The following is a 14,884-nucleotide window of genomic DNA, read 5'->3' on the forward strand; positions in this document are numbered from 1 at the left end:
AGGGAACAGGGGGTATGGTAGCCACTCCTCTGAGCGACACGGTAGTGTCTCAGACATTTCGAAGCCACTAGCATTATGCCGACGCCTGGTGGCCAAAAGTACAAGCTAAGGAGTGACGAAACCATCGCGGTGTAGATCAGGGGCACGAAGAATTAAAGACTTCCTCTCTAAACACCCTGCTTGCGTTCGAAGTGATTAGAAACTTTTGCTTTTCTTACGGTCGCAGCAGATACGATGGTCTAATGTCGGAACTTCGCCGCTGCAATGCATGACAACGTGCGTGTAGCCCAGGATCCATCTTAACACTGCGGCGCCGCCGCTCCTCCCTCCGCAGGCCTGAGCAACGAAGAGTTCCGCTTCTCGCCGCAGGGCGACGGCCCGGCCCGCTACAACATCCTGCACTTCAAGCAGGTGGAGCCCGGCAAGTACCGCTGGATGCCGGTGGGCAAGTATCACGACGGCGCGCTACACCTGGAACTGGCCAAGCTCCAGTTCCAGCTGGGCTCCTCCGAGATACCGCGCTCGGTGTGCAGCGACCCCTGCCCGCGGGGCTGGGCTCAGCGGCTGGTCGAAGGCGAGCTCTGCTGCTGGCACTGCGTGCGCTGCTCGGGCTACACGTTCGCCGCCGAGGGGGGCGTGTGCGCCGACTGCGCGCCGGGCACGCTGCCGGACGCGCACCACGAGCGCTGCCTGCCCGTGCCCGAGTCGCACATGAGCCCAGACTCGCCGCTGGCCGTGGCTACGCTCACGCTGGCCGCCGTCGGCTCGCTCTTCACCTTCGCCACGCTCGCCATCTTCGTGCGCCACATCGACACGCCCGTGGTGCGCGCTTCGGGCCGCGAGCTCTGCTGCGTGCTGCTCGCCGGCATCATCATGTGCCAGGCGACCGCGCTGCTCTTGGTGCAGCGGCCCAGCGTGCTCGTGTGCGGCGCCCAGAGGGCCGCGCTGGGCCTCTGCTTCGCGGTCGTGTACGCCGCCATCCTGGCCAAGACGGACCGCATCGCGCGCATCTTCCGCGCGGGCCGCCGCAGCGCCCAGCGGCCCGGCTGCATCTCGCCCCGCTCCCAGCTGGCCCTGTGCGGCGCCCTGGTGTCGGTGCAGGCGCTGGTGGCGGCGCTGTGGCTGGCGCTGCGCCCGCCGCGCGCCGTGCACCACCACCCGACGCGCGAGGACAACCAGCTGGTGTGCCTGGCGTCGGTGCAGCGCGCGGGCTACGCGCTGGCGCTCGCCTACCCGCTCTGCCTGGTGGCCGTGTGCACCGTGTACGCGGTGCTGACGCGCAAGATACCGGAGGCGTTCAACGAGTCCAAGTACATCGGCTTCGCCATGTACACCACGTGCATCATCTGGCTCGCCTTCCTGCCCATCTACCTGACCACGTGGCGCCACGTGAACCTCAACCTGACCAGCATGGCCATGGCCGTGTCGCTGAGCGGCACGGTCACGCTCATCTGCCTCTTCTTCCCCAAGCTGTACATCATCGTGTTGCACCCGGAGAAGAACGTGCGCCAGTCCATCATGGCCAAGTACGGTACGCTCAAGAACCGCGTCGAGTCGGCCACGCAGTCGGACGGTACGGCCCGCACCCGTCGGGACCCCAAGGCTTGGCGGCCGCGCAGTTCTTTATATCGGAGTGGGCTGCAGTTCGGCACCCCTTCTAGGTCGAGTCGCTCCGTACGGAGCCTACTTATACATGCAGCACCGCACGGGAAAGCTTAAAGACAGTCTGCAGTCATAGCTTTCTGTCTGGGACAAGCTTCAGCAGTCTACAGTAGCGAAAACGTGCACTCGACCCTCCTATGGGAACCGGTTTGCCCACAGTAGTCAAGGCGCTTTACGTAGTGCGAGGGAGGGGGGCACTGCATATTCTGCAATTTATAGGTTTTTAAAACGTTGACTTGCATATACTTAATCATTCGTTACTACCTGGTTCTCAATACAACGTAAAATATCACGTAATACCTTAATACACGAGTCAGAAAAAAACTGCTAGAAACAAGAGTGAAATTTCAGTGAAACATTAATTTTAGTGAAACCGCCAGTCGTAATGCGGGACGTCAGTCAAGGTGAATGTATCCGCAGTTTTCAAACCATTTGAAAAATCTTATGCAGCTGTATCATCTTGCCCTATTGACCCCAACGCCTGAATACTTGCCTTTAACATATTGTAAAGGTTGAACGTGGAGCTCCGTACCAGGAAGGAGACCGTGGACTCGGAAGCATGACCCATTAGTCAAACCGCTGAAGATGGCTAGATTAAGATACGGTTGGTAAATGGACGTCGACAAATGCATTCGTCTCAGGGAGATTGATCGATAAGCACGCATATGCAAGGGGGTTTTCCGCTGCTATGGACCTCGCGATGGTAAAGTTGCTTGCGATGTAACAGTCCAAGAAAATTCAAAGGGAACGGATTGAGTAATCTCTCAGGAAAACTGGGTTAATATCGTTCCTGCTCTAGGTTCGGCTCCGCCCTGCTATCTGTTATCGTGCTTGAAGCCGTATTTTCTAAGGACTCTTTTCTCCCACTCATTACTTCGCTTGCTCTCTACCGCTGGCAGCCAACGCCTGTGATGTCAATCCTGATAGCGACTAAAGGCGGGACTTAGCAATGCCAGAGAATCTGAATAACGAATCGGTAAAATGATCGCTGCGAAATACGGCACGTGGCTGTCTTAGCTGGTAGAGCGACTGCCCGAAGAAGCCGTGGTGGTTCCGAGATCGAGACCCGAACAGGGAAATATTGTCATCCACTGAAAAAACTTAAGATGTGCGGCCTCCTTTGTAGCCTCATTGGACAGGTCAGGTCGATGTGTGTAACAGTCACGGACATCTTGATAGTGTCTTCTTCAGAGAGGCGGCTGTTTTTGATTTCAAAAGATTAAGGACGGCAGAGTGGGCGAATCGGTGGTTATGCATGGTTGTTTAAAAACAGCGCTGCCAGAGACGAGGTGCGGAAGACACGAATCAGCGCAGTGTGTGTCCCCTCGTCTTCCGTGTCTCGTCTCTGGTAGCGTTGTTTTTAAACAACCATTGGGAACGGTTCTAGAAATCTCGCTTCCTTCCTGGTGTTCACGTGTGACACATGGAAAGCATCCACAGATGCCGCCAGTTTTTTGAAATTGTATTAATGTCTGCGGGTTTAAGCTTCGATTAACTTCGTGTAAAGGAACACAGCTACAACGACAGCTAACGTTTAGTGGGGATCGGGGTCATGCGGCGTGTGGTCGGCGAAGCTGGGATTTGAGGCCTGTTTAGAGTCGCTATACATGACCTACACTCTAAACACGAATTAGCCTACAGGGGGAATAAATAAGAAGAATTCTGTCCTTTAACGCACTCCATTACAGGTACAGGGTATGCTACTCAAGCCGTGAAGTAGATTTTCGTCACTAAAAATATGCAATACTTATGACTGGCAACGGAAGGAAATTGCCTCTTCAAAACATACGAAGTTTTAGCAGTTACCAAGATTTTAACCGAGGTTTCAGTTTCTTCTAACAGCTATGTAGAAAACCAGCGAAAAGGACGCAATCACAAGGAGGAGAAGTACACAGGACAACGCTGGAAACACAACTGAAAATTCTTTACTTCGCCAACATCAGAACAGGGCGCACATGCGCGAGAGCACCACAAATGCTATCAAAACAGCAAAACACAAAACTGATTAGGCGAGCGAAGAAACATGTGGCAACCTATGTCCCATTCATGAAAGTGTACTCTTTTGCCGTGAACCTGACAGAGCTGTGGCTGACGCATTCAGTCCCTAACTGCTTGATTTTAAAAGCTTCTAAGATTTCTCGTTCTATCTGTGTTTTGCCGCGGCAAATGTCAAAATCATCGGCCGCGGCAAAACACAGATAGAACGAGAAATCTTAGAAGCTTTTAAAATCAAGCAGTTAGGGACTGAATGCGTCAGCCACAGCTCTGTCAGGTTCACGGCAAAAGAGTACACTTTCATGAATGGGACATAGGTTGCCACATGTTTCTTCGCTCGCTTAATCAGTTTTGTGTTTTGCTGTTTTGATAGCATTTGTGGTGCTCTCGCGCATGTGCGCCCTGTTCTGATGTTGGCGAAGTAAAGAATTTTCAGTTGTGTTTCCAGCGTTGTCCTGTGTACTTCTCCTCCTTGTGATTGCGTCCTTTTCGCTGGTTTTCTACATACCATGCACCAACTGGCCCAACAAGCTACGCTTCTTCAATTCTAACAGCTAACTTCGAGACCTACGGTACCGCGTTTAAAAACCTCCTTCCAATGCTAACTGCACGAAGTTACTATGTTTTGCGGTGGGCATATGCTTCCCTTATCAAGAGTAAGCATTCCGTATATTGAGGAATCGATATCTGCCCCGGGACTTGGAAGGCATACCCTGCCTCTAAAATGGAGTCCGCTAGCAAAAAGCTTAGTCTCTTTTTATCCCATTTAAGCGCATTCGTTTTTATAGTGTGTGTACATACTTCGTGTTGGACAGCGCGAGAATGTGAAGGATAGCAGCGCCCTCCCGTAGCGGCGTCGCTAACTCGTGGCCTGCTTTGTTGCTTGCCCGTGCAGCAGACTACGAGATGAGCGACAAGCAGCGGTCTGCCTGTTCGCTCGTCTCAACCAATAGCCGGGCCAGCTGCGCTACGCAGACCGACGAGCACGATTTCTGGGACATGGATGTCCAGCTCTGACCCTCCGAGCACGGTGAGCTGCCTCTGCCTTCTTCAATATGCGCACCGCGACATTTTGCTTCTAGTAAAACCAGCTTGCAAGCTAGTTAGGGGGAGTAAGCGGCAATTAAAATTATTCCCGTTATTTATGCACGAAATGTAACCAAATTTGGCACAGATGTGCAAGTTTTTGTGATTCCAGAATTGCATTTCAAGCTAGCACGTATAGTTGGTAATTCAATAAATATTTTAAAGTCATCCCCGGGGTGTTAAATAATTTAAAAGAAAGTGCGCGTTTTTAATGTCAGCATGTTCACAAAGTTCTGTTCAGTGCAATAAAGCTCTTAGTTCTTTCTTCAGTGGCCCAGTACTCCTGGAAATAAAAGTTAAACTACTGCCTGCATATCTACACGGAAACATTTGTTGCAAGGAAGAACTTTATTAAAAATAAGAGGAGTTAAAAAAACTTGCAAAAACTATTGCGCGTGCACATACAGAGAGAAAAATCGAGAGCTTTATCGCACTCCTAAATGCCTCAGGATACACGCGCAAAAAACAATCATCCTACTGTCATTCCTTACGAAATTCCGAAGACATGGGTGATAGCGATTGCAAAAAAAAAAAAAAAAGGCGAAAGCCGTGAAAATCAACCTTACGTTTGCCTCTTTTGTCGCCTTGTATACGCTTCTGATTTTGCTCAGAGAAATGCGGCATTGCAGTCAACGGAAGTTCTGATCTCTCCTTCTCACGGTGATACTAAGCTCCTTTGTCGGAAATCCGCGGAGTTCGTGATATGCCGGGAAAACAAAAAGCGCGATTTGTTCACAACTTTCGACGACCATATATATAAAATAAACAGTAATTTTATAAATTTTTACTCAATATTTCGCTATAATTTTTCTTCACAAGAAAGGTGAAGACCCGAGGGTCACGGAAAAAAAGAAATTCAGAAATGAAAATTCTTGACCAAACTGGTCATTTTATTTCCCGCGCCCCCCTAAAACGGGTAGCACACAAAGTTTTTGAGCGTTCGTATTTTTTTTTTTTGTCTTCTAAGAGGCCTACGGGTCTAGTAATCATGAAAATGAGCGTAAAACACCAGCGCGCAGCGTTAATAATTGATCAAAAAACATTCTGTACCGGCAGTTTCGGTCTCGGTCGGCGCCAGCGTTGAAGTGCACGGTCACGGTCGATCGGCCAGCCTGCTCTACTACAATAATGATGACGTCAGCGTCACTGGCGAGCATTCGTTGTTCTTGAGAACAACCACTGGATTCGGTGACGTCACAAAAATTGGGGCAAGTGCACCTCGACGTCACTAGATGTGGGTGGAAATGCCGAGCGGCTCCTCGGACAACATTCAAAATCATATATTAAATTATATTCCGCTCAGCGCCTGCGTCTGAAATTTGCTCGAAGGCATCTCCTTACGCCTATGAAATGCATCATATCGTTTGTTCGCGTTCGCAATTTTGTGTCTGTATTGTACCCCTTTGAATTATACGCGCATGCACGGCAGCTGTAAGAGCCCGACATCCACGCTAGCCTGGAATAATTAAATCTTTTTTATACGTAGCATACTGCAATCACTCAGTTTAGCCCTTGGGCGCGGCCGGGCAGCCACCAAACCACGTGACGTGACGTCACGTCACCAAATCACGAAAAAAAAAGAAAAAAAAAGACGGCTGAACATGGTGGCGGTTGCCACCGCCCCGTTTCAAAGGGAGCGCTCCTATCCATCCATCCATCCATCAATACGTCACGGAGGAAAAGCTGCTGAGAAAATCGAGTGCCGCCAAGCAATACCTCGCGCAAAAAGACCGCGAAATATGCAACGCATTCTTGGCTTAAGCAAGCTAAGCCTGGGCATCTTTTTTTCTACCGGATACTCCCTCCTCGAGATAAAAAGAAAAGCTCGCACTTTTTCAGCCCACGGGGGAAAGGCGGAAGTGGCGACGATGAGGACATAATCGATCGAACACAATACCTTTCACAATATACGTAATGTTTCCAATATGACCCGACGGGCAGAGCCAATCCAAAACCGGGAAAAATGCGCTCTGAGAACTCTCATCTCTGCAAATGACCCGTGCTGAACGGTTTGCACTGCAGGGCGTTTGTTTAGACTGCGCTGGCTCCAAGAGAGAACTGCGCGCGGTGCGGCCGGCAGCAGACAGAAGCACGCGATGTGCGTGGGAATCGACACCAATGGCGCGGGCAGGCGCGGTGTTGGCGTGCACGCCACGATGAAAGATGAGCTCGCGTGTCACGAAGCGTGCCAAGAAGAGTGACGATCCGCCAGTCACCGCTTCTATAGCAGTTCCTCGGCTCTCGCGTGGCATCTGTTCGCCCCCACCCGCACTAGTGTGCCGCTTTGCACAATACGCGAAGCAATGAGACTTACCGAGAGATTCTTCTTCGCTGCGAGATAATGGTTCCGCAGGAATAAAAAGAAAAAGCAGGACAGGCAAGGAAGGAGACGCAGGGAGCATTCTGTCAGGGGGATCTTTTCCAGGTGACCCGTGCGCACGCTCTCTTTCAATTTCCTCACGCTTGATGATCTAACCTTCACAATGAAGATTGGTTTATTGGTTTGGTTTATTGGGGTTTAACGTCCCAAAGCGACTGAGGCTATGAGGAACGCCGTAGTGAAGGGCTCCGGAAATTTCGACCACCTGGGGTTCTTTAACGTGCACTGACATCGCACAGTACACGGGCCTCTAGAATTTCGCCTTCGTCAAAATTCGGCCGCCGCGGCCGGGATCGAACCCACGTCTTTCGGGTCAGCAGCCGAGCGCCGTAACCACTGAGCCACCGTGGCGGGTCAATAAAAAAAAAAAAGGAGGCAGAGAAAGAAGACAGGGAAGCTCTCTCGTTTCCATTCTTAAGAAGACTTAAGTGCAATCCTGTAATTCTTTAAGTATAATCTACGGGTAGGTTGCGAGTTCTTTCGGCCACGTCGTTATTTTCCCGGAAGCCGGAGGACGCTTGTAGTGTGAAGACTGCACCGTGGTTCTGCTGGCTGTTGGCCGCAATTCCCAACGGATTCGTGTGGACAAGCAATAATACGACACTGAAGTAACATCCGTTCGATTAAAATTTCAAGCGCTCTGCAATATAAGGTACTGGGCCCACGAATGTAGATTAATGGTTCCACAGCGCTAAGACGGGGCGAAAAGAGGACCGTCTGGACAAGCGCGAGCTGAAACTTTTCGTTAATGAGCGGAAATTCAATTACGCAGCGCGTAATACAGAGTTGGACCAAACGGAGAGAAGTAAACAAATAAAAACGGTAGGATGTTATTTTTGCCTCATTAAAGAAATACGATTCAATTCTGTGTATGGCGCTATACTGAAGGGCAGCTGACCCATATGCCTGCACTCTTACTGGTAAGAAAAATGTCTTCCTGATCGTCCTGCAAGACGTTGTAACCCACATTTATGGACGTTAGATTAGCGTAAGTTAGCAGCAACTGCAGCATCAAAGCCTGTCCCGTCTCAGAACGCACCAACGACAAAACCGCCCATATATTTTCATCGTTATCCTAGTGCACCTCTTCTCACGTCGGAATTTAAGACAGGAAGTGGACTGTAAGGAACGAAACAGCGCAACTAAAACGAAGGACCAGAAAAAGAGAGACACGAACACAGCGCGTGTTCGTGTCTCTCTTTTTCTGGCCCTTCGTTTTAGTTGCGCTGTTTCGCTCCTTAAAGATGCAATACCAACTCACCCACTATGATATATGTTGCTAGAAGTGGACTTGCTGGCTCAAAAAGCCCTCAATACAGAAAAGACTGATTATGTATTAGAAGAGCCGAACTACCTTCGGCTCGTAGTATATATTCATAACCATGTCGCCTCCATCGTGCGATCAACGAGGGCTGCCTGCGTAAAAAAAAAAAGAAAAAGAAAAAAGAAAAGGGCTTTTATAGGGCTACAGACACCGAACTTTTGCTTGCGCGTTTTCTGCTTTTAAATGATGCGTTAGACATTAGTATACATGGATCACCTCGTTGTATTCACCTATCACCGCTAAGTAATGGTCAAATGTTTTAGGGAACCCCCCCCCCATGGTGGAGTAGATTTGTAATAAGGGAGTAATTACTCATTGACATCCACCCAAGCACTGCCATACAGCTACAAAGGAAAGCTGTACAGCTTTCTCAAACTTCTCAGAGAAAAATTTGTCCTGGTCCGGGTATGGCTTAGCTGGGTGGATGTCAATGAGTAATTACTCCCTTATTACCTTGGGGGCTTCCTCTAAAACATTTGACCAACACTGTTCACACTTCGAGTTACTGATCAATTCGCTCTCGCCCTACCGTAAGCTTGCCGTCCCGGTTTGGTAGAGAGACTGCTCCGGTGAAGCGGTGGTCCCGGGTTCGTACTCCGGACCAGGACTAACTGCTAAGTTTATGAGAAAGCTGTATAGCTTTGTTTTGTGGCCGTATGGCTGCCCTTGGGTGCCAATGAGTAATGACCGCTGAGTAATTTATCATTGAATTTCTTCTTGGTGGTGGTTCGGTTTCATCAACCGAACGACGACTGTGACGTGGTCAGTATAGGTCACGTGAGGCATAAAAAAAACTGCAATTGCTGATACGTAATTTTAATTCACTACAACGCCCACAACAACGCCAGCGTGCCTCAAGCGCTGAAATGACAGCCAACGATGTATCAGAGGTTAAATTAAAAGCTTGCTTTCTGAGGAAAGGAAATGACGCAGTGTCTCGCTTCTCGATGGCAACCGCAGCATCGCCATAAGGTAAAGGAAGAAGATGGGAGCGAAAGAGGTGCCATAGTGGAGAGCTCTGGAATAATTTCGACCACCTGGGGATCTTCAACGTGCACTGACATCGCACAGCACACGGGCGCCTTTTTGAGTATCGCCTCCACCGAAACGAAACGTTATGTTGCTGATTTCCATACACACCATACAAGTTTGGTTTTTTGAGGAAAGGAAATGGCGCAGTATCTGTCTCACATATATCGGCGGACACCTGAACCGCGCCGTAAGGGAAGGGAGGAAGGTAGGAGTGAAAGAAGAAAGAGGTGCCGCAGTGGAGGTTTCCGGAATAATTTCGACCACCTGGGGATTTTTAACGTGCACTGACATCGCACAGCACACGGGCGCCTTTTTGGGTCTCGCCTCCACCGAAACGCGGCCGCCGCGGTCGGGTCCGAACCCGGGTACTCCGGCCAGACGAGCGCCTTACCCCTGAGCCACAGCCACCGTTCAGTTGATAAAACCGAAACCACAACAGCACGGGCGAAGGAAAATCAGATATAAAATATTTATCGGTCGTAAACGAATACCAGATGGTGATTCATGTATTCAAATGTCTTCTGCACTCTTGCAGAAAAGAAAACATGCAACTAAAATTAGGTGTCTATAGCCTTTTAAGAGAAAGGCGATCGACGGCGCTCTTCCCTTTGCGAACATGGCGTGCCATACATCAAAGTGGTCATTCAAAATATAACAACAGAGCTCTCCTAGTTTTCGTCACAGTGCTACAGTATGTGTTTAGTCATCCTCTGCTTGTCTGCCAGCATTATGAAAAAGAACAAAATGCCTGAAATCGAACTCATTTGGTGGCCGAGACCTGACAACATCCCACTGCACGGGCATCGCCATCGATTAATCGAACTTGAAGGGACGTCATAGCGGATGGCTCCGCAGTTTTCTGGTAATTTTTGCTGAATTTTGCAGCCAGGCGATGTCTTCTTGCTGCGCAAAGAAATTTAAAAATATTTAGTTTCGGGGTCTCAGTCGGGGGCGATTTCTACAGGCAACCTAGCGCGTGTGACGTCACAGTTTGGCACACACATTGATATTCGCTCTGTGTTTGATAGAGGGCGAAATTTCTGTTTGTTCTTGATCATTTCAGACGAATAATGACCCATGCTGTCACTTGGTCACCAATTAAGCAACAGCATCCGTGACGCCATGGTTATGTCGCGAGGTCATGTATCGTTTAGACCCAGTTTCAGTTTCTGCTTTTTTAAAACACTTCTACTCGATATTTTGAAGAAAGGTTTGTTTCTAAAAATGTGATGAGGTTATCAACTCAAAACATTCAAAAATCCACGAAGTTGCCCTTAAACGTCCACAGACATTTCTTGGCGCATCTTGCGTTCCGCATCCATCGAAACGCGGCCGCCGCGGCCGAAATCGAACTTGAGATGTCGGGCCATAAATAACTAAGCAAGGCCAGTGGGGCTATAAAGCGCACAAAGACTGTAGAAATCCAAGGTTTGACGAAATCTTGTCAGGTCGGGTGAATACGTGTTAAAAATAAAGAGGCACCGACCAAAAAGGTGTAGTCAATATGACAGACGTTTCGGCTTACACACGGAAGCCTTGTTCACTGAAGAAAAAAATTTCCATGAACAAGGCTTCCGTGTGGAAGCCGAAACGTCTGTCATATTGACTACACCTTTTTGGTCGGTGCCTCTTTATTTTTAACAAAGACTGTAGCCGCCTTAGGCATCAGAAAGAGCAAGGGGAGAGGAGACAGCGTCTATTTTTTTTTTATTTGAAAATACTTTTGGCCGTGGGGCCGTTACAGTGCAGTTACAGTTACATGGCATTGCAGCACGAATGCCCTTCTCATGGGCGGGAAATGAATACGGTGCGTAATATACGCCGCATCGTATCAATACACTGCCACTCACCTTCGAATATCGATGCGCACCGTTCAAGTGTGAAAGCCTTCTTTTACACGTAGTATTGAACCAATCCATACTACCAGCTGCTGCGCAACCCACAACGTCCCCCCCCCCCCTCCTCCTCCGCATACGTTGCCAGCGTTATGACTCGTTTTTCGGTAGTGCATTTCTGCAATGTCTGCGCACTTCGCTTTTTTTTTTTCATTATAGGAAGCACACCGAGAAAGGCGCGGCATGCAGTTAAGCACGGAGCTCTCTTGCCACAATTTTGCAAGTTGCTTGATGTCAGGTGAAGCTTCCTCAGCGTTGCATAGTTTTATCAAGACGAGGATACCGCGATGCCGGTTTAGACAGGCCGCTGTTGTCCGCATCGCGCGAGGCGACGCTCGTGGGAATCGCCGCAGGCGCCAAAGGGCGCGCGCGAGGGTGAATACCGAGCGCGACCTAACTAGACAGTGATCGGGCAGGTTCTGATCAGTTCTCAGTAGGTCGGAAACTTTAAAAAACCTGAATTTTGCTGTAGAGTTTCGACATTAGATGCACAACACAATTGCAGCTTGCAAAGGTGCACTATAAAGACAACTACATCCAATTTTTGCTCTCAGTAAAATTCATTTCTTATTAAGGATATGCTGACGCTCGTTCGGGAGTAATATTCATATTTATTGTTAAAATTTGGAGTTTCAAAAATAACGTTTCTACCGGATAGAGTTGAGGGTCTTATTCAGCAGAAAACCCGGTGTCGTCGTCGAGGGCAGCAGCGTGAGCGAAAAATCCCCAAAGAAATCCCCAGACACGACCTTATGAGTTGCCACCTGTCCACCATGGCAGGCGGCAATCTGCCCATGGGGTTGTGAACAAACTACCCACCGTGGCAGGTGGCAGTTCAATTAATGATGGGTCAGGAGAGGTGGCTCAGGAAGGGCAACCTGGGTCTCTCAATCCCCACCAATGGCAGCACCTGCCACGAGGACCACCAGCGAATTAATAACGTAGAGAAGACAAATACCGCATATACCAGTGTTAACCCATTAACGCTACGGCGTCAAACCCTAAAGGTGAAGCTTTAGCATTCCCTCCATTTTTTTTTTGTGCTCTTCGAACCAAACTGTATAAAAAAAAAGCACTCATTATCGTGTGGTTCGCGCCTGAAAAACGACTGTAGCAGTGATATCTGTATTTGATTTCTGTTGTCTTTTGTATCTTACAAAAGCTCGGTTTTCATTCAAAGTACATCTTTTGTCATGGCAATGAATCGACGAAGGTCAGCTTGAGTTTGTTGCAACGTCCATTTTAGCGGACAAAACGTGACCTGAACTTTCAATTAAGCCAGTAAAATAAAGGTCTCAGGTTTCAGTCATCGAAGGCCACGTCGTACTTCGGCGTGGATGAGATAACCCAGGTGCAAACGATCTAGTACAGTATTTTATCGATGATCACCAATAATTACTCGCTCCTCTAAATTTCCCAAAAATCACGGCCAACGAATAAATGAGCTAACTATGCTAACCCAGCACTGACTTGGATGAAAACTGCTACAATAAAAATAAACTATCCAATTTTAGTCTCCTGAAATCTAATCTTCTAACAAGACCGCAATCACACGTGTGCGTTCCTGCACGGAAATGCGATACCAAACTCTGTTTTCCTTCTATGCGATCTGTTTTTTTCAATCTCATTCGGACACGAACTTCGGGACGTGATTCAAGGACTCCGTTCACGGCGGGATCAGGTTTCTTGCGTAAAGTTTCTTAGATCTAGAGACGCCATATTTAGGCTTATAGAATGCGGAGGACGCTGGTACACGTAATAAACTTCCATCAGTTAAACCAATGAACATGCCTGCGAATGTGCATTTAAAAATGTGGCAGCGCGGTGAGACGCCATTAATGCGTATCGTTGTACGAGTCTCGCGTGCTGCGAGAGGCCACGATAACTTCTCAAAATTAATTTTTATTGGTTCCGCGTCACCATTTTGCCACTAAGCTTCAAGTGAGAGTTCTACCATGAGAAAATCTCTTTGGTAGTGGAGTGGTCAGATAAGGAAATGCATGGACATGCTGTGCAGCAGCTACAATTAAACTTCCTGTGTATTTTTCTGCTTTGCTCCCCACACCAGCAGCTCTGGCCGGAGCCGTCCAGTAGTAGCAGCAGCAGCAGCGGCGGCGGCTGGCCGAGCAAGACACGTGCCAAGAGCGCGCGCGACGCCGACACCCCAAGCGCGCGCGTGGAACGCCTCAGTGCAGGCGCCGTCAGCGAGAGCCGGGACCAGCGGACGGCGCGCCGCTACACACATCACCACACACCACACACAGGAAGCAGAACGAAAAGCCCAGTGCGGATCGCAATAACCCTGCTCCTGCTGGGACCACACACAACCAAAGAGAGGGGGGCGACCTTCAGCCACCAACATGACGTCGACGATGACACGCCGGTGACGACGCTCTGTGATCACACTGCCGCGCAGATATGTAATATGTCTCTATTTCTACACGATCAATCTCCTTCGCTCTCTCTCTCTCTGTCTTCTACACGCATAATATAAATATTCATATACCGCAAATTATATACATATTATATATATACATATATATATTATACATATACATGGACACGGCCGGGAATCTACAAGTGGCACTCATCATATCGTCTCCTCAGTTGTTGGTGCATTTATACATGCGAAATAAAAGCCTACTGTTTACGTTTTCACAAAAATGACTTTGCACGGCACATGCCATGGTGGATGTGCCCATGAACAAGCATTCCTGGAATAGGTATCCAAAGTTCAAGCTTGTAAGTGTAAGTACATGAGCTGCTTGCTAAGTAGCTACCATACAAAATTTGTTCTTTTTAATGCAGAAATTCATTCCTGGATGCCACATCACAATAATACAGTCTGGAAAAAGCATCCAGATTTCCTACAGAGCCATCGCTACGGCTAATAACATCGACTCGGGTTGGGAACCCAATTAGTCACCTATCAGGTGACGTGACAGGTACCCAATAAGTCCTAAAAAATAAAGCTAATTCCTCACTTCCAAAAAGTGTTGAATCATTCCGATGTGTGCCACAGTTGCGACATTTTCTGTTGCGTCACCTGTCGGAGAAGGTACTGCTATCCATTGACTTTGCGAATGCACACATATCTTCATAATTTTTCCACCTACTTTGGCGTTCGCTCTTTTCGGCAACTTTTGCATGTAAAAAAGCGCTTGTCCCATAAGCAATCCAGGTCCCTACTCACCTGGATAATTAAGATCAGCCATGCCTTTAAAAGAATGCTGGTTTGGTTTGGTTTATGGGGTTTAACGTCCCAAAGCGACTAAGGCTATGAGAGACGCCGTAGAGGAGGGCTCTGGAAATTTCGACCACCTGGGGTTCTTTAACATGCACTGACATCGCACAGTACACGGGCCTCTAGAATTTCTCCTTCAAAGAAATTCTAGCCGCCGCGGCCGGGATCGAACCTGCGTCTTTCGGGTCAGCAGCCGAGCACCATAACCACTGAGCCACCGCGGCATTGCATACTACATGCCCAAGTATTGCGCACGCATGGTCAAG

General features: G+C 48.7%; 1 protein-coding gene across 3 annotated transcripts in view; it reads left to right on the plus strand.

The window, feature by feature from the left end:
- The window catches only part of mtt (mangetout), a 29,140-nt gene extending 15,085 nt beyond the window's left edge, over positions 1-14,055 (plus strand). The window contains exons 7-9 of one of the 3 annotated variants that reach the window (XM_089574728.1): positions 335-1,531; positions 4,556-4,687; positions 13,446-14,055. In XM_089574728.1, the coding sequence (XP_089430854.1) occupies positions 335-1,531; positions 4,556-4,674 (1,316 nt within the window). In that variant the 3' untranslated portion in view covers positions 4,675-4,687; positions 13,446-14,055. Of the gene's footprint in view, positions 1-334; positions 1,574-4,555; positions 4,688-13,442 lie in introns of all 3 variants that reach the window. The other 2 variants (XM_089574727.1, XM_089574726.1) reach the window with 2 other exon arrangements.
- Positions 14,056-14,884: the final 829 nt, after the last annotated feature.

This window comes from Amblyomma mixtum, chromosome 2 (assembly GCF_055824585.1).
Source record: "Amblyomma mixtum isolate Tamu chromosome 2, ASM5582458v1, whole genome shotgun sequence".
Taxonomy (NCBI): domain Eukaryota; kingdom Metazoa; phylum Arthropoda; class Arachnida; order Ixodida; family Ixodidae; genus Amblyomma; species Amblyomma mixtum.